Below are 20,317 nucleotides of genomic sequence, written 5' to 3'. Positions count from 1 at the left end.
AATTGTTCAGCCTGACAACCACACGGCGAAATTTGCCGTGAATATTCGGCGTAACAAATTTTTCAAACGCGATTTACACGGTCGAGAATATTTGCGTCATTTTAAATGCGGAAAAAAGAGAGGGAAAGAAAGGGAGGCGGATGTTTTATGCATTAACATTTTGTTACAAATGAACACGCGGACGCATAACCGGTAAATTAATTAAATTCTTTGCATCTCTTCACATCATTTTATTTCCCATCAATATAATTTCTGTGACATTTACAATTCGAACAAAGCTTGGCGCGAATACGAATGCTCGGAACTTTGCACCCGGAATATGTTAAATGTAAAGCACGGATCTACATATATATATATATATATATCTACATATATATATATCATGGTTACATAGATAGTAAATGCATGTGTATGCGCGAAGCAAACGAAGATCTATAGTCGAACTTCCGAGCGCATGCATAGTTGTTCCGGCTGCACAACGGAAGTTCGCGCGCGTCGTCAGTGAAATTGGGCGAAAACTTTCGGCAATTTAGCGTACGCGTATGAGTAATTCACCCGCGTCCGGTCTGTATCGACTTCGGGAAACGTATGTCCAGTATCGCATACGTTGCGAAATGCAACGATGTCGACGTTGAAGCGCACGACGGGGCAAAACAAGGCCGAAAAATCGCCGCGATACATCGCCCGCACGATGCGGACCAATACTTTCCCCGCTTCCGGTTACGTTCGACCGACACCGATAATGAATGAAGTCACATGGGACGTGTATTCCTGGCGCAAGCCAATTAGCTGACTGTTTCGTTTTGTCCCGAAATGACAGCATATCGGATAGAATAAGCAAATTGTGTTATATAAAAGTAGAGTTATAAAAAAAACTCGCTCACCGAATGATTGCTACCTTCGGGCTACTTATTATTCATCGTAGATATTCTGATAAAATGTCTGTAATTTCGAAAATAAGAAACGGCAGTCAATTTTATGCTCAAAAACGCAAACAATCTGTCTCGAAGAACTTGATGTAAAAAAAATGTTTGTTCTACAGATGAAACGGATGCGATTTTATCGAGCTGATTTCTTATGTTTACCCGCTGGAATTTTAGCTGTCGACACGTCCAGTGCTAAACTTCTCACGGTCGATTCGATTTATAGCCCAACCGAGTCCGGCAGATATCATATATGAGAGAGTCGTGGAGTAGTTAGACTGTATGAGTAGAAGAGGGATAACACTGATGAGACAGAGAGAATGAAAGCAAAGAGAGAGAGAGAGAGAGAGAGAGAGAGAGAGAGAGAAACTAGCCAGTCCCATCGGCTCGGTGCTAATAATCGGGAAACACGAAGACGAGTTATGACAGCCGGTGTCGCAGCCCCTTGGTGGGACGAAATTGCGTGGACGACATGCACATTGTTCAAACAGTACAGCTCTGTACCTTTTATTAGTACTAGTACGATCCACCGGCATTCCTCTCTTCAGCCGAGGTAACGAGCGCGTTAGATGTAGTCTCGTTTATACATTGCTCGCACATTCCCGATTTTGGAAATAGTGCCAATTGCGAGAGCACTTGGCTGTACGAACAATTTGCCGATAGAAGGCATTCTGGTCAAAAGGTCACTCGCTGCTCCACATTATTGAATCGATTTTGCAATCGCGTTCCGAGCTATTTAAATCTATATTTATAAGAAAGGCGATAAATATTCCCTCGCAAGCAAGCTGTTCTATTTTATACTATCGTCCAATCGATAAAATATATAATATATCGTTAATCGGAGAATCAACATTCACATGTGTAACGTGGAGAAAATAAAAAGAATTCAGCCTTAATTACAAGATGATAACAGGAAGGGGAGCAGAATTTCGTCGTAATTATATCCTCGATCAAATTGCCGACGATTAAATTTGCAAACTGACTCGGAATCACAGTTTTCACTACTCCAACCTCGGTCATGAAGGAAGAATCCACTGTTATCCGAGAGTTAGGGTAGTTTGACGCTAGGTAATAAAACGTGACTTTACTCTGAGAATAATATCGTCTATAAAGTCGGGAATAGTAAGGTAATACCAATGGTATGTTCGAAAATTCAATTCTACATGTTTACCTAGCGAAAAATATTCGCGACGTTTGACGTGAAACAAATAAATCGTTATAAAATGTAATTAACTATTTATTTCTACCAGACAACATTAAATTTAAAAAAACGCGATAGTTCTCACATATTACCGATTATAAATAATAATATATGAGCGTTTTTCAGCAAACGACACAGAAGACACAGTAAATCATCTCATCCTTGTTGGTTGTCGAAGGTAAACAAGGATGAAATAATTCACTGTGTTACACTGTGTCCTCTGTGTCACTTGTTGAAAAACACCCTATGAGAACTTTCTCAGATTCTACGATGTAATATACTTGTATGTATAAGATGTAGGACACGAAAAGAACGTCATTTGCAGTCGACAGTTGCGATGATGCACGCGCAAGAATTTAAATTCCATTCGCTCTTACGTGAATTCTTGAGGGAAGTGCAAGCGTCTAATCTGCCATCTGGCTTTAGCACCAGAGTGAGTAACAACACTTGATTGATGCTACAGCATTAGTAGCGGACGGTGATCATAAATAAGAGCGCTGTAAGCTTACGGTATCGTGTAACTTTACCGCGGCATTCGCTCACAGATTACTGTGGAATACTACTACATTATTTATCCATTTAATGCACAAGTTAATTTTATAGTTTTTTTTCTGCAGTGGAAATTGCGCTATTTATTAAAGAAGAAATAACTTAATTAATTATTATCACTTGATCAATTATGAATGGATTAATTGATGAGACAATTAATTAATGGTTAAAATAGTTCGAAGGAATTTAATCTCTAGAATATTTAAATTTTTGTGAATTCGATATTTTTTAAGACTTGTTCCATTAATAACTGCGGACAATTCATTTTATCGGCCGCGTCTCTCATTCATTTCACACAGACTCGTTGTGATCAGCGAGCATGAAAGTACAATGCTTCGATCTAATACGCACCTGCTCTCTCTCTCTCTCTCTTTCTCTCTTTCTCTTTCTCTCATTGGCAGACAACGCTCATTTTACTAGCGCAGAATGGCCGTAATTCCCGTCAGAGTTAGTATTACACGAACGTGCTTCGAATGAGATAAAATCTTCACGCTTATTGACACACGATAAATAAGCCGCGGGTTCATCTTCCCCCTCGCATGCGCGTGATCGCAATCCACGTATTGTATATGCATACGTCATAATATAATTTGCATTAAATCATGACCAGTTTTTTGTGGAAGTTAAGCACTATGATATTAAATGCAATTGCTGTTCATTTATAATTCCATCGCATTACTCTCATAATGAGAGGCGAATTGTATGTATTTATATCGAATTATTTCAATTGATGAAACGGTATTAAAAATCTATTCATGTGAATAGCAGTCGTATAACTTTATTGAATATAACGGTATCCATTTCGAAAAAAAATTGACATCGTATAAAGATAAATGTTAATTCAAGACATGGATAAAGAAAGCATTTTCAATCGTTCATCGAGCTAAAACATTAAAGACTTCAAATTGAATCCGATTATATTATAAAATTCATGTCACATGTGCTTCCAGGATTGAAAATATTTAATTTCTCCCTTTCGGGATCGCTTAAAATTATTCCATCTTAGTTTCTGCCAGATCACGTGGTCTTCGAACGTGATATAATTAGTCCATCGTCGGAGCGTCTAAGGATCGCTCGTAGGGGTTGGAACCCAAATTGAATCAATCAGGCTTGTATTTGAGCACGTATGTTGCTAATCGAATCGATTCATGTTTCGTCTATATGGAATTTCAACTATCTACCAAAGGATTCATTCGTCTATACGTATACGTGCACGGATACGAATGTGTAGCTCGTACAAAGTCATGTCCCAAATAAGAAGCGAGCGTATCGCGGAAGACAATAATAATTGATTAGCGCACAACAATTGATATTACAATAAATTCTTTGCTTCAATTAGTATATTTCTACTCTCAGAGGAAGCAAGTAAAAATTTTTTTACTTTGTTCCAAATAATGCGCCGATGAATATTATTCCTTTGTGTTGCAGGTGATGAAAGCGACACGTTGCGGGGGTTGAAGCGGCTGCCGAGAAGGGCGAGGAAGTGGCGAGGTTTGTGAAAATTGGCACCGAGGGCGTACGATCCGGGCAGCGGTAGTAGTGGCGGAGCGGCAGGGGTGAGTGGATTTGTAATTAATAAAAACAAAGTGGGAGGTGAATAAGTGAACATGAATAAGTGAATCTTGTTTAAAACATTAATTATCCAGTTTTACCCTCATTTTCGTCAAATGATCAGGGTTGATCTATTTTCTTGTTTTCATACATACTCGACTTTTTTCTCCGTTAATTTAAATATAAGCTTGGATGCTGAACATTTTTACGTAACCTTGATAACATTGAATAAATGTGTCGCGCAAATCAATTTCAATCGAATCACATTTTATGTAAAAAAGAAAATGTAATTATCTCTTTTTTCCTACAAAAAGCACGCAAATTTTTGAAAAATGATATATAACGCGACATCTAATGCATTCAATAAATTCGCAACCCTTACTTGTCATCTCGTGTCATATTTCAAGATCCACGGCATGTATGCTATGTTCTTTACGACTCCTTATTCGCCGTCAGTACTTCTGGTTTATGTGACATATTGAGCGCCGTGTCATTTACCGGTCGTAGCTCACCTCGACCGATTGTTACTGCGTGTGCTATAGTTATAACAGGCCTCGACCGCTTTATGTCCGCAGGTACTATGGGAACGGGGGTATGGGGGGCGGAGGAGGGCTACAAGCCACGGACCTCCGGCGACGGCTCGAGTTCCAGTGTACCGGGGGAACTTGTTCGCAGGGTCTTCGGTCCCTAAGGCACGGCTATCATGTCACCGAGGAGAAAGCCGCGTGTGACGACCACGAGGACAGGTAAACCATCGTAGATGTCGCGTCGGGAAGATGAAACCTATGCTTTGCATGTCTTTTTTATGCAATTATCTTGGTACGATACAAAAGATGCGTGAAATGAATAGATTTGAAAGTTTAAGAATCTATCCCTTTAATAGCCTTTAAATTCATACAAGAATCTATAAGAATTAATATAACGCAATTAATATAAGAAATTAATATCTATAAGAATCTATCTTAATATAAGAATCTATCCCTTTAATAGCCTTTAAATTAATATAACGCATATTCTGTAAATAATATACGTGATAATATATGAAACTTTGAAAAACAATCATTGATAGATTTTCATAAAAATAGCTTGAATTATTTTCGAATCGACAAGATTACATAAGCGATGAGGTAAATTTATGCTTACGGTAAAAGAATGATTAATTTTTTTAGGAGGACTGATCACGAGGCGATCCTCGCTTCCGGTCAGCCCACCTGCACAGGCTGTCGATCGTATAGGCGCCAGGAGAACGAAGCGGTTGAAAAAAAGGAGACTGTGAAGCGACGCATGCCCGAGACGAATGAGATTGGTTCGGTATACCGGAAGCTGCGGCTTTGTCTGGGCCTTTTCGAGCACACGAGTAGAAAGGATGAAGCGGACGAAGATGACGGAGGAAAGAGGCATCGGTTACGGTGGTGTCGCAGGGACTTTCGACGGATCGTGGAAGTGGCGACGAGAGCTCTACTCCTTGGTATCGCGCTCCTCGTCACCCCAGGTATTACTTTACAGTATTATAAAACATTATTTTCTCGTAGAAAAATATTCTTTATTAAAAAGAAAAACATTAGTCCTTCTGAAAATGTTCTGGAGCAGTTTTAATCTGAATGCGAGAAAAAAAAATTACTTTGAGAAACTCAGGTATTTTATCAAACCCGTGTATATATATGTAATCAGATTTGAAGGTCCAGTATTTTTTATTTCATAATTTCGTTGCGCCAATATGTCGTTATGTCCTATTATTGTGTTACATTCTCGAAACTATGATAACGCGGTATCCTGTCGCATCCGGGAATCTCTTCATTTGTCCGCCGGTGCAATCTCGTATTCGTTCCTCAATTAGCAGGGACCGCAAATTAGAGTTCACTAGTTGGCGGGACGTCCGAATGGTCGCTAATGCCGTGGCACCGTATCTCACGAAACGGGTCGTTGCTTCTCAAATCCGAGCCATAGGCGGACATCGGGATAGAGAGCTTGTGGCGTGTAATGGGACGTCGACTGAGATCGACAAATGAAGCGAAATAAGCTGGCCCTGCGCGATCAGATAATGGAGTATCGGGCGAGAATGCCAAGTGCACTTAAGTCAGAGAAGACGAAATCAACGGCGACGAGATATCCTCGATTCTCGCGATTGTCGGAACTCGTGAAAGATATAATTGTCAAAGAAATTCGTACGTTTTAATTACAATCGTATTTTCACCATGAAAGTAATTAATACGTTGCATAAACGTTCGTTATAAAAACTGTCTGTCTGTTCGAAATGTAAAATCGATATATGCCCCCGCCTTTTTATTAACGTCTGAAAACGTCGCTTTCATCGCGCGAATAATTACGCGGTCAAATTTGTCATAATTTTTATCCGCGACAGGGTGGATTGTGTGAGCCTCTTTCAACTTTGCGATCGCAAAATATTCTCTCTTGGCGCGCGGGTTTCAATCTGAAAGAATTTTCCGTCACGAGCCGAAGCGGCGTGAATGGTCGCGCTGTGAAAAGAGACTGAGACTTTTATCAATGCTTTGAATTCGTTTCGATATGCGGCAGCTCGGCTGTTCGACAATTCGAAAAATGGTCTTCTGTCACATGCGGGACATTGTCATATCCGCCGCGCGAGAAACGTATGGATGAGCGCGATATCAGTTTTTCCACCACAAAGTTATACGTAATAATAATATTTATATATCTCTTTTGCAATCTCCCTGCAATATTTTATAGCATTATATGAGATGCGCAACGCGCTTGTGATCCATTAATTAAATTCGAATTTCGAGAAGAATTAGAACATTGTAAATTCAAGCGCTGTACTTATAATTTGTAATTATAATTTTGTAATTATAATTTTGTGCGACGGTCTCGCAATATAAAAATTATAATTGATTTAAATAAAACGAGTACAGTTCCTCTCAATTGCAACGTAGGACAGGCAGTTTTACACTTCAGTATCACGTTCTGTTTTTACAATTATTCCGACTGAAGTGACACTCTAAACCACAAGAACCTTAATCACGCCGTAGCAACGAGATTACTGACGAAGAATAAAAAAAAATAGAAAAGAAAGAAAAAATAAAAACGTGCACAACACGCTTGTGTTTCAAGGATTCCTTTTTTTTACATGGACGTTATACGAGGATCCTTATGATGCTCGTTACTCAGCGCAAACAATTTCATTAAAACTCCGGCCTCTCTCGCCAAGTTTCATTCAAAATATATGCACAACTGCGTTAACGGCACGCGCATGCGTTGGTAATATGAAAACTCGCATTATCCTGCAATTAAAATACGCATTGCCTCGCCTCTCTTCCGGAAATAGAAAATATAATTAATCGTAGCAACTTCATAATGATTGTTTACTCCGAGTATAATTTCTCTTTCGTTTTTGCGTTGTCGAATATTTGTCATCGTGTAACTTTACGACGGTTTATTTTGAATGAAACATTGCACGGCAGACGGCAAAAAGTGCATTCCACGTATATAAATACTGGACGTAGTTGAAAGTATTTATCATAAATAAAATAAATATCGAGACGGTATTGTATCCACGAAGCACTGTTCTTAATCAAAATCGTAACAATCAAATGCTCCAATTTATGAAACTGCTACGATTATCCATGATGAGCTTCGTTAATTTCCTCGCAATCGTAGTATATATTTACGTGAAATAAAACGCAAAAGAGTACATAATGCATCTCATATCAGAGTAAATAATTTAAAATATGTGAAACGAAAAAATACAGATGGTCTCCGGGGAGGAAATAGAATACGCATTTTCATATATGAATTCTCTTAATTAAATTCTATTCCACTTTCGTGCTCATGTATATCGCGTTAACGTTTCGATGTTTAATTGAGTTCCAGCGTTACACAGTTTCCGGCGTACGGAGAGATATATGCACGTGTATATATTTCATTATTTAAGAATAACACAATGCAAAACATAGAAATATTGTCGATAAAAACAGGAAACACGCGAACACGAGTTACTCTCTTTTTCAAGAGCTTCGTCAAATCGCAACAAATTCTTTTCCAATGCGCAAGAGTCGCGCATGGCTTCATAAATTCCACGCACTGTACGTGACGGATGATTATGGATTTCTTCCTCATAACGGCTATCAAAGCGTCGCAGATGGTGAACGAGTTGCAAACGACGTGACGTGCCGACCCGTAGAGGACGTCGCCCTTGATAAATACAGTTGCATACACATCGCACAATCGATGAACGAATCTCAAGATAACAGGCGATGACAATCTGATCCGCGATAGTTGACATTTCATGATTTTTTGTTGTTGTCGGAAGAGTTCAGGATCCCTGATTGCGAAGCATCAGCTACAGTCGTGTTTTTACGCGAACGATGCATATGGCGTTATATATCGGAGAGTTGCATCGTCATCAGCGATTACGTTTTCTTCGGCGATCGCAAGTTTTAGCGCGCATATTTTTGCATGCATCATCTTTAAGTCGGCAAGTTACACCGCGGTCGTTAAGACTTAAAAGAAGATAAATACGATCTTTTTTTTTTCTTTTTCTTTTTACCGCGTTTCATCTATTTCCAACAAACATGGCTCTCGCGGCAAACGCACGTACAAACCTCGAAATAGCCCGGGTAAAGTCGATATTGATGGGGCGAAACCCTCGAGGCGACGGTTCGTTTTCACGAAAAAGGATTTTCGTGTTTCACGTCGGGCCTAAACTACATTTACCGAAATTTCGTTTATTCGAAATAATTAAAACCTATCTTTGAATCCTGAACTCATTAAGGTAATAGGATACTCGTTAGCTCTACTTAATTGCTCTACCTTTCGCTTCATCCAATTGGGTTCCTCGCGTGCGATGCCGTCTCAACACATATCTGGCTATTTAGCTTACACGAAGCATGGCAAGCTGATGGAACGGCTTGCTAATTTCACGCTTCGGTGGTATTTGAAAATTCGTTGGTAAAGATGAGAAGCTATTTCCTGAGCTTGTTTTAATACTCTCGTGTATACGAACGCGAATTGTAATAGTGTACTCGAAAATGCAACAAATTTCACAATATCCTCTAAAAAAATATTTCAGAGTTTTAAATAAATTATGTATAAAATTAAATTAAAGAGAAACAGAGCATATGGAGCCTTATTAAATGAGTAATTAAAAGTTTATACGTATAAAATTTTGATTATAAGATTCCCACTGAAAGAAAACAAATGGGAAAACGGTTTTAATTCAATATTTATTTTAGCTTGCGAAAATAGGAATGAAATATTTTATTTCAAAACACGACAAGAACGACGGAAATAAAATATTTCGTTTTTGCAACGAGTGGAGATAAGCGAAATTTTTCGCGTTTTATCCATACACCTAGCTGCATATATTCCCCACGAAACATTCAAATGAATTGCTCAATCTGTTTATCTCGTCGCGAAAAACAACCGCGAAGTAAAAGGCGGTTTGCCAAAACGACGTGGAAGTGATTCTGTCTGTCTAACTCTCATCCCTCTCCCCTTTCCCTCTCTCTTGCCGAGTTTAACGGGCTGTGAAACGGAAAAGTCTTTTCCGCGCATAAAGAGAATTTCCGCGCCGGTTGCTCGCACCTTCTTCAGATTTTCGATGATCGGGTAATACGACTCAACCTAGTTTCACTCGACTATAAGGTTGAAAAACAAATAATTCGTAACGCGTGTATCAATTATTAGAGCGCAGCAAGATTTATCACGCGTGATCGATGGATCCTACAAACCGTCGTTGCTGCGAAAATTGTAAGAACGTCGATCATCTCAATTAGAAATGAGGCAATCTTACATTATCAAGAGACGCGACCACGACATAAATTCGCGTGTATCATTTCGCTGATCTCTCGTGGCACATGTTATATGAATCTTGAACAAATAACTCCGATCTGCATGAGACCGTTTTAATAATTGCGATATTTTAATATCCGTTTTTATGTATGAAGATGATGTTAAATGTTGGATTTCACGGTATATAAGTATCTTTCCAGGCAGTTGGTTCATTCAACGGACAAATTAGCGCACATCGCGCACATAACGATAATTATAATTACCGCGGCGCACACATACGAATAGGTACAGACGAAATGCGGGGTGGCTTTATTTCATGAGCTCGCTTTCCGGAGATAACGAGGTGTCCCCGTCGCGTACACGCGCCCGCACGCTGCAGACAGACCGTTGAAAATTTAATAACAAGTAACAATAAAAACGGTTATTTGGTTGCAGCGGTATCCCAGGAGGGTGCCGGCAATGGCGATAATGGACGTACAAATGCAGCGTCGGTTGCGCGTTCAAGTTGGAATTATTATTCGCGTCGCATACACCGAGAGGGCGGACTAAAACGGGTTGTGTGTTGCACGAGCGGAGAGCGTTATGCCGGTTTCGTCCTACGATATCAATAATATCGTCACGGCTCTGTCCCCGTTACGTTAATAACATACCGCCCCATGTGTGTGCGACGCGTCGATCATGTTCGGATATTGCGACGAACGTAATGCGAGAGAAAAAAATTGAATTTCAGATTAAATTAGGAACGCGAGAGGGACAATTCGCGACGAGGTTACGGGATCGGAATCAAGATGTTAGTTGAAAGAAGAATCTCGAGAGATCATGTATCGCTTGAACGGTCCGAAGCAATTTTCGATCCTCGAGAAGTTGTTGGAGTATCGCCCTCGTTATTTCGATTTATTACATTTAAACGATCAGAAATGTCGAACATGATGTACGAGTTAGCGTGGCTTTTCTCCTTCATGGCGTCGAATGTTACCAAGTCGCGATGCGCACATTTTTTATCGAGAAAAATGCCTGCGGCGAAGTGTCGAACTTTCGATGGTTCACCGGAAGAGAACTTCTATGATATTACACAATGGGTATACATATATGGCTTCGAAGTAATACGTCTATATGCATCTATATAAATATAAATGCGCATCGCGAGAAATCGTTTATCAAAGAAATATATTTAATTTCAGCATATTAATGTGACATAATTATTCGGAGATGTAAATGTTCTGCTTTATATTCAAAATTTAAAAAATATATTTCATGTTAAATAAAATTAATTAAAATTTTCACCGATTTGTTGAATTTGTTTAACTTGCTATAATTTTTTTGTGTCCTAGATTCTGTAACTATTATATAAAGTGGCAAAAAATATTACAGTACAATGATTTTAATATAATAAATATGTATCGCGATAAATATTGACACACGTCAAACGAGATGACGCATTTAACGTAACCCAATTTTACCCTAAAATCCCCTCGTACTTTTTTCGGATGAAAATATCTCCGATTTAGAACTCATCTGGCGCCGTAGATTTGTCGTTGTGAAACACGTTTCGGAGGTTTGCGCGAAGAGGAGAGATTTATTACGGTCCCCTTTGTCGTATGCGCATACGAATGCCAAAAATGTGTCGTATTTACAACATTGGGGGATCTCAAAGGGGACAGCTATCAAAGTCGCGTCCATTATTCGAAATGGATGTCATTGTGTTTCAGAACCGCTGCCGCCTTTCGCGCGTTTCTCTCCCCCTTGATGTTAGCGATTTTCTGCGGTTTCGTTCGTCAATTTTTTCCAAGCTACCGACATTACAGCAAAACGCTTTGACGCGAGGTTTGACTGTTTCTAAAGTTAGCTAGGCATTAAGCGACGTCGCTTGTACAGATGCATAATCTACGCAAAGATGAAACTCCCCCTTGTATAGTTGGGAAACTGTGTGCAATGAGAAATCGCACTTTGGCGAACCATGTTATTGTATAAAAAAATCATAAAAATTTTTAAATAGCTCGCGTATGTTAATTAATATAATAATTTATCTTATTATCTAATTATTGCTGACATTTTGGAGCATTTGAAGTATTTATATTAATTTTGTTGTAAAAAAAAAATTAGTAATATATTTTATGCCGAATTTTGAAGTCTTGCATAATTGCAGGATACACATCAATCAAAAGTAACAGTCGTTTCGTGACAAAATTTAGATCGTAATGGCACTACTGCATTAAGAACTCGAGGAGAACAGTAGTTTGCAAAGTAGTAAAAAGTCCATGAAAATGCGGCAGCTGTTTACCGCAGTGAAACGTTAATCGCGACGATCGTGACGCAGCAACGAAAGGCCAGGATAAAACGAAAATGGAAGGGCCACGACAGATTCGTCCCAACTTTGCTTGTCAGCAGTCAAATCGATATTTCCTAGTCGCGAACTTTTCTCCGAACGCAAAGTAGATCGGCTGTCATTCCCGATTTGTGTTCCTTCGATCGATAGAGCTTCTTACGACACAAAACTTTGCGATTACTTTGCGCGAATAGCACACACATAGAGAAACTGCGCTGACATATATACTTCTATGAATTATTTTAAGTATTTGTGGATTTTTTCGTTCTCGCCACAATAGACTTCCTTCTGTGTGTGTTTTAGGCATCTGACAAACTCTATTCGCATTTCTTATTCCGCTTATTTTTCTCCCTCGGGATTATTTGAAAATAAGTCTCTTATAAGATAAAAGTAAATTAATTTTTTGTTTGATTCTTTTGGAAAGATATAATTATATCGGGATCAAAAAATATAAGTTATTAGGCAAAAGTATCCATGCTATAAGTATTTATAACATATCTCGTCGAAAAGTTTGCTAAATAAAGTAAATTTATTCTCAAAATAAAACAGGATCTTTTTTAAATAAGAAGCAAAAGAAGGATCCAAAGCCGCAGGTGCATGATACTAATAAAATATTATGATAGAAATTTATAAAGTTATTTATCTTACATGCAATAAGAACGCAAAAATATATGTTTCAAATGTACTGTCGACGATGTTTCGATCCTGCTCTAGGTTCTTTCCAAAGTCAAATAGGAAAACATAATATAACTTCTTTCTTTATTCAGTTAAGTTGTGTTTTAATAATATTATGTTTTTTCTATTTGACTTTGAAAAGAACCCAGAACAGGATCAAAACGTCGTCGACAATCTTTGTTTCTTGTTTAGCCTTCTTTTGCTCCTTATTTGATTTCGTATCACGATTTTTTTTGTAAATATACTGAACGAACCCAAATGTAAATAGTATTTATTTACGATATCTTATTTATAGAAGACCGCTAAATAGTTGGGATTGTGACACGAGAAGGCTCGGAGTTTCGTTTAATAGTAGTAATTATCAATCTTTGACTAATGAAATCATCAGTAAATGAAACGAATATCATTACAAAGTGCAAAATAAATAGTGCGTAAAAACGAAACAATGTATTGTAAGTATTTTATAACAGACACTTAAGCTTGACGATTCATATATATATTAGTTTTAACGTAATTAGTTTTTGATGCAAGTATTGTTGAATTAAATTAAAGGATACCACGCATATATTTTTTCAATTAGTGCTTCCTTTGATGTACATACGTCTAAATAACATTTGCGTTTAAAGTCTCCACGTATTTAATCTTAAAATATACAGACAATTTCCGTATTAAGAGTCAAAAGAGAGAAAGAGCGCTTTGAATGTCGAATATCAATTTATCTTCGATAGTAGTGCCCTTTAATTCATCGTGTTCCTCTTTTGCTCTAAGAACATTAATTATCCCGAAGAAGTTTCTTTCTCAGGCTTGCATTATCCTTCTCTCCGACGTGTTTACCATCGTCGTTTCACCGCGTCACGATGTTCCGGCTACTTTTTTTCTCACCGGTCCCGACATTTCCCGATATATAATTTATAACGATGTCTCCTCGTTGCCATTCGTAAACAGGGAGACCAGCAAGAAGCAGTATCGAGATATGCTAACTGTCCGTTAACGTCGCGCTGGAAAAATTTCGCGAGCGGAACATCACGTTATCACGCGCGACACGCGAAAGGAATTTTTCTGGCCGGTGTTATCTCGAGCATACGAAATCGAGGTCGCACTCGATCTTAGGACACCGCATGGAGGTTAATGCGAAGTTAATCTTACGCGACCTCGACGACATTATTCGCGTGTGGCATCGGATTTCCCAGACTCGCGGAAAAGAGAACGACGACAGCCATTGCCCCTGATTTACCTTTAATGGCTTTTAATGTCTTCCCTGTCGGAATCTCGCGCAGTTTTCTTTCCGTGGCAAAAATCGTGAGCTTCCGTGCCTCTTTCGCGAACGCGAGATGAAAGTGCGGAAAATTTTGAATGGCAAACTCGAAACTCGAAACGAGGGTTTCACTTCGTTTGTCAGCTGTCATTTTTACAGCATGACTCGACAACAGCTGACATCCGGTCGCTTATCATTCAATTGAAAAATAATCGCATTATTAATGACAATAATATTATAATAAAGAAACTTGTACAGATGGGAAGTAATCTTTCATTTCCCTCCCTTAAGATTCCTGTTTATTCAATTTCGAAATATTCATTATTATATTACTAACGAGATAATGATCTTTGTTCCAGGACTCTGCCAACAGGACGCGGTGCACATCACGGCTATCCTCGGGGAGAGCGTTGTCTTCAACTGTCACGTAGAGTTCCCCGGTGAGCACCCAGTGCCCTACGTTCTCCAATGGGAGAAGAAGGTAGGCGACACGGTACGATATCGGACGATATCGCCTCTGCTCTCTATATCCGTGAGTTAAAAAAGACGGGGGCACTCTTCGAGTGCGCCACGCTTCTGGTATCAAGCAAGCTGCTAGTATACCATCGCGACTCGATTTTAAGCGGCGTTCGAAGAGAATTGCTCAGCATTATATCGAGCGAACAGTCTCCTTTCACTTGGCTTCTTCCGGGCAATTGATGCATATAAAATCGCAAGCGCGCCTTCCAACGCCATTAACACCCTCTTAACGCTCGTCGAATTATAGCAATAGCGCGTTATAATTTCGGATAATTAATACTGATACAGCAAGGTACAAAATAATGAAGAGTAGCAGCGTGTGAGTAATGGAATATAAGTATAATAATCATCACGAGAGAGAGTAATGGAAAAAATCGACGTTTCAATCGACGCTTAATCGAGAGACACACTCTGCGAGATATCTTAAATTTCTTCGGATGGAAATCCACTGGAAATTATCGCAGTTCACCCGGCGCGCGTTCACTCCCGTGGAAAGAAATTTGCACTTCCGAGACTTCTTTTTTAATTCCCCGATTTAACGTTGCATAATCGTGAACTGGGGCGTGAAGAGGCAATATGGGAAAAAGAGAAAGAGAGAGAGAAAGAGAACACGGGCATGACTCGACTTGTCGTGTGCTCGAATAAATAACTGTTTTCCATGAATTCTGCAAGCTAACTTTTCTCTCTTTTCCATTTCTGTCAATTAAAATGTCATTTTCAAAATATCGATATAAAATTAATAGAGAATTGCAATTATTCTTCTCTCGAAAAGTTTTCTTAATTACGTTAACGTCCCGAATAATATATTTTAATATAAAATCTCAAGAATCTAAAATTTTCCTACAATCTAGATAATTTATTACAAAATATACTAGTCGAATCGATTGAAATAAAAAAAAAATTCGGATTGAAATAAAAAAATTATTATATTTTTAGAATTTTTTATATTACGTTTAATCTAAAATCGTTATCTTTCATTTTGATGGGTAATAATCAATATAAATTTTACAATATAATTTTACGATATAACGTTTTAATGAAATATCTAACCAAAGATACATTTACATATTAATCGAGTATTTACGGAATATAGTGATTTTCGTTGAGCCGAGCTAGGTAGTGTCAATGGTGTTGGAATGCTCTCAGGATTTTTTCCAATATTCGCACAAAATTACTTGACAGTGAATGTTACATATGGTTCTGCTAGTAAGCTTATACCAGAGCTTGAACCAGCGAGGCAGAGCGCAACGGAGGGCACACGTTTTTGAAATGTTACTGCAACGTTATTGTTGAGAGATTTTAAATTGGCCGTATATTTTCGATGATTTGTTGGCTTTACGCGCTTATACATCTTTCCGTTTATCATTCTGTATCTTGTTTGATTTAAATTGATGGGATCGATAATGGCGAACGGGACACGCCTTCTCGTTCATGCGAGCGAGCGAGCACTGCCGCAAGTTATCTCGCTCCAGTAGAGTAAAAGTAACGTATTTACATTGTCACAAATGTATCTCATCCGGACTGGAGAGGGCAGAGCACATTATGCACGATCAATTAATGACGTCATCCGATCATTCAATCAATATCAACTACAAATTAATTCCGAATCATCCGAATGCAAAAGACTATCTTCATTCATACGCATCTCATGTGATAACATAACATACAATCGCGATATACATGTGTACATGTGGTGCCATCGGTGCGAACGCGCGATGAAAATGAGCGATACATTGATTCGTAGACGTAATGAAGGAACAAATTAAAAGCTGCTGAAAAATATACATTCATTTATGAAATGCCAATATTTGGACAACACCAAAAGTTTATTGGGGCGTAAACTTGCGATAAAAATTATTAATTAAAGATCATTGACATCTGGCTTTACAGATATTCGTGACGCATAATCTGTCAATTGAGATTAATCTGTTTCGAATTTTCGGACTTTTATTCGTAATGCGATTACACGCGGAATGATGTTTCGTATACTATGGAGTAACAGACTTTTTTTTTCGCGTCATGAATCGACGGGATGCAATTTTTCACGTGCGCTCGCACGCGCTCGATGGCGAGACTCGTGGTAGATTCTTCATGGAGAGTTCGTTGCACCGTTTCGAGAGAGAGAGCGGAAGAGCCAGTCCAATCGTGACGCGCGTAACCCGGAAACCCATGCCGGATCGCCTACACGCTCGTAAAGTCGCACCAAGAGACGTTGTTGCTCGTCTCGTAAGAGAGAGATTTTCTTTCCGATTAAATATAAGTATCCAACGCGTTGCGCGCGTTCACGACTCGTCGCGGCTCTTTCGAACGACAAGCTCGCCGTTTCACGGATCTTCATATTTCTTTTATCCCCGCGATAAGAAAACAGCGAAAGAACTCGAGATCGCTTTATCGGAGTTTTACACGCTGTTCCGTTATGCGTTTATCATATTTCATGTAACGCATTCTTAAAAAAAAAAAAACGATTTTTGTGGTAACTTAGGGTGAAAGTAAAAGTAAAAAAATGGTAGATATATATTTATCTTTTAATTATTTTAATTAAATTGGAATATTTTGCATCAATTTTCTTTTTACAAAAATGATGAAACGATACGATATTTGGTTCAGACCTCACATCCCGCTTATTAGAATTGATTCAACTTTGACCCTCGGTTTCTTTCAATGCACCGACACCTATATACGAGTATTTCGAATTACTCGCGCGGAACGACGAGCTCGTCCATCACGAAACAATGCGGAGTAGTGCACTTTCCCACATCTATTTCGTGGACGGAAAATTGAAAAATCATGTCTCTGTCTCTCTAACCTCTGGTGCCTCGCATGCGTTGTCGTTGCTTGCGCGTTGCATGCGGTGGTGATGGCGGACGGATTTAATCGGGGGAGGGGAGGGAGCTCCCGAAACACGTGCGGTTGTCGCGTAAAAATATCCCGAGCGGGCGCAATTAAATCGCGCGATTGTGTACGAATCGCGGCGTCGAATCTAGCGGTAAATTGCACCGTGACCCGCTGCGATTCATACGCGATCTTGCCGCGAAAGTACGGGGTGTAAAAGTTATCGCGCGGATGGGGTGCGACGCACCCCTTCCTTTCGCGCGACTCGACGTTACCGCTGCGAGCAACGCGATGTGTTGTAATGCATGCGCGTAGATAATCTTGCCTGCTTGTTAATGCGATTATCTCCCGTTATATTCCTTATTATGCATTAGTCGCATGCACGTTAACGCGTCGCCACGAATTTGTACCGTCGCGTTGCACTTATCGGCGCGTCTCGCGATCAATATAATACAATATCCGGCTAATCTGGTGGACCCACTGGCGCGAGATATCATCTCACTGGTCGGTAATTGCCGGGAGAGATAAATTGATTGAAATTTAAACGCGATACGATACCGATCTCGCGCGCGATTCAACGAATTATATAGCGTTATCGACGACTGCCGTGCGAGGAGAACTGTATCGTGAAAAAAAAAAACGCATGTGAAATTCGTGGTCTGCAAAGTATAATTAAAATGCGGGCGAAATCGACGGGTGATGTCGAGATGTCGCTGCGCCGGATGGTTCTAACGATGATGGAATTCTAGCGATACTGGATCTCGAAAATACCTGCATGTCGCGTCGCCCGGAAACGCTTATTAACCGTTGGATTGAATACCGACTACGCAAATCGCTCCGTAATTAATTAATCGATCGATCGGTCACGCGGGTCAACATCATGATCACCGCGATCGCAGATCGTTCGCGACTGGTTAATACCCCGCGCGATCTTAAGCAGCGTTCGTGCTCGATCGCGCAATCTCGGGAATGTAGACATGATTTTATAACGATCGGCAGCCTTCTCGTAATAAGTAGGTAGGTGCGCGAATGTATTTTGTACACCCGGAATCGATATGACAGAAATTAATCGCGAGCATAATCGTTGGGTCGAGGATTATGGAACGTCATGAATGCGATTCCATAAGCAAATCTCGCCCGTCGAAGGCCACGTAACGCGGCAAACAAATGTTTTATTCGGCACTGTTCGACCTGCATCGAATTTCGGTTGTGTGCATGGTTTAATTAAATCAAATTAATTTCTAGTACAATTGATTCATAATTGATACGCATATATACGCATATAATCGATATTAATAAATTAATAAGATTCAAATATAAAAGGCATATAATAGAAACTGCATTATAATAAAAAATAACTCTAAAATACACGACTAAAAAAATATCCGTGGTAGCAAAAGTTAGAAATTAAATATATGAGAATCGTTTATATGACGAAATAAAAAATGTATATGTGCATCTTTAAAAGGGAGGTAGAGTATCAAAGAGAGAAACGCTTTACGCGCGATTGTCCCACCTCATGTTTCATGGCAAGAAACCGTCCACTATGTATATATATCGCAAAAAAATTTAAATTTCACGCTTCGCGTTCCAATCTACATTCAACCATTCCAGCATTTCTTCTATTAACATTAATTACCGTGTCTCGACAAATCACTTCGGGAAGCGCGAGCCCGGCCGGGGCCAGTTCTTCCTGGCCGTTCTTTTTCCTGTCCCACGGAAAATGCTCCTGAAAGCGGGAGATCTCCAGCAACGGAACGATGCGTCCCGGCCATTTCCATTTCCAGACGACTCGCGACGAGCGGAGGAGGGAGAGCCGGGAGGGGCACGGGGGTCGCGGGGCTCGAGGGGGCTGGCACACAGCGAGGGGCTGTTTTCTTTTTTACGCGTAGCATCGCTGGAATCTCGCATAAATCACGCGAGAAGCCCGGGGCTTTTGAGCCGCTCTCCTTCATCGTCTCGACCACCTCGTCCTCTCACGATTCGAACCCTCGCCCTTCCTCCTCTTTCCGTTCCCGTTACCGACCTCTCGTTCCCTCCCTCAGACCGTCGCTCTCGCCCCCCCTGTCTATGGCGCTCTGCGGCTGACAACTAATTTCTCTTCCCGTCCGACTTTTTTGCACCCCCGCGCTCGTCCATAGCGCGAAACTAGCTCCTCTGCTTCCCTGCGGATACCATTTTTTCGTCGCACGTGGTTGACGCGACCGCGAGGTGCAATGGCTCGCATCGCGATTGCAATTAACGGCGATAATTAAAAGGCTACGATTCATAATTAAGAGACTCGAAAAAATTCTTAATGAGGGAGAACGCATCGTACAATGTCTTCCACGGAGTTTCGTTTGCAGAGCCGTTTTTTATTTCGCGAAAACAGCGGTTAATGCAGAATATTTGAACGAAGGAAATTTCTCATAAATATTACTGTTATAAAAGCGCAAAAATGCAGAGGTATTTATTTTAAAACTCATATTTTTATATTGACATTATACCAAAAAATTTTTCCCTACAAGGCGAATCAAATGGAATCGTTTAACAAGCACGTTCATGTTATAATTTGCTTGTTTGTAAGCAAATAAATTTAGTTTTTTTTTGCAAAAAACGCGCAATTATCAATATTCGAAGTGCATATTCGCGCATCCGTCAGAGATATGAACACGAAAACCCACAGTCTTCTAACTCGGGCGCGTCTAATTGATTCGATGAATGAGGAAAAAGCACTCTGA

At 39.7% G+C, this 20,317-nt stretch overlaps 1 protein-coding gene across 10 annotated transcripts in view; it reads left to right on the top strand.

Moving 5' to 3' along the window:
- The window catches only part of LOC105257937 (protein turtle), a 211,172-nt gene that overhangs the window by 148,087 nt on the left and 42,768 nt on the right, over positions 1 to 20,317 (top strand). For 8 of the 10 annotated variants that reach the window (XM_025410625.1, XM_025410626.1, XM_011268888.3 and 5 more), the window contains 4 exons: positions 4,102 to 4,229; positions 4,800 to 4,970; positions 5,394 to 5,716; positions 14,606 to 14,739. In XM_025410625.1, coding sequence (XP_025266410.1) covers positions 4,819 to 4,970; positions 5,394 to 5,716; positions 14,606 to 14,739 — 609 coding nt within the window. In that variant the 5' untranslated portion in view covers positions 4,102 to 4,229; positions 4,800 to 4,818. The remainder of the gene's footprint in view (positions 1 to 4,101; positions 4,230 to 4,799; positions 4,971 to 5,393; positions 5,717 to 14,605; positions 14,740 to 20,317) is intronic. The other 2 variants (XM_011268892.3, XM_011268890.3) reach the window with 1 other exon arrangement.

Source organism: Camponotus floridanus, unplaced genomic scaffold (assembly GCF_003227725.1).
Source record: "Camponotus floridanus strain SB8 unplaced genomic scaffold, Cflo_v7.5 scaffold33, whole genome shotgun sequence".
Classification (NCBI taxonomy): Eukaryota; Metazoa; Arthropoda; class Insecta; order Hymenoptera; family Formicidae; genus Camponotus; species Camponotus floridanus.
Note: the sequence above shows the minus strand (reverse complement) of the source record. Positions and strands in the feature narration are given on the sequence as shown.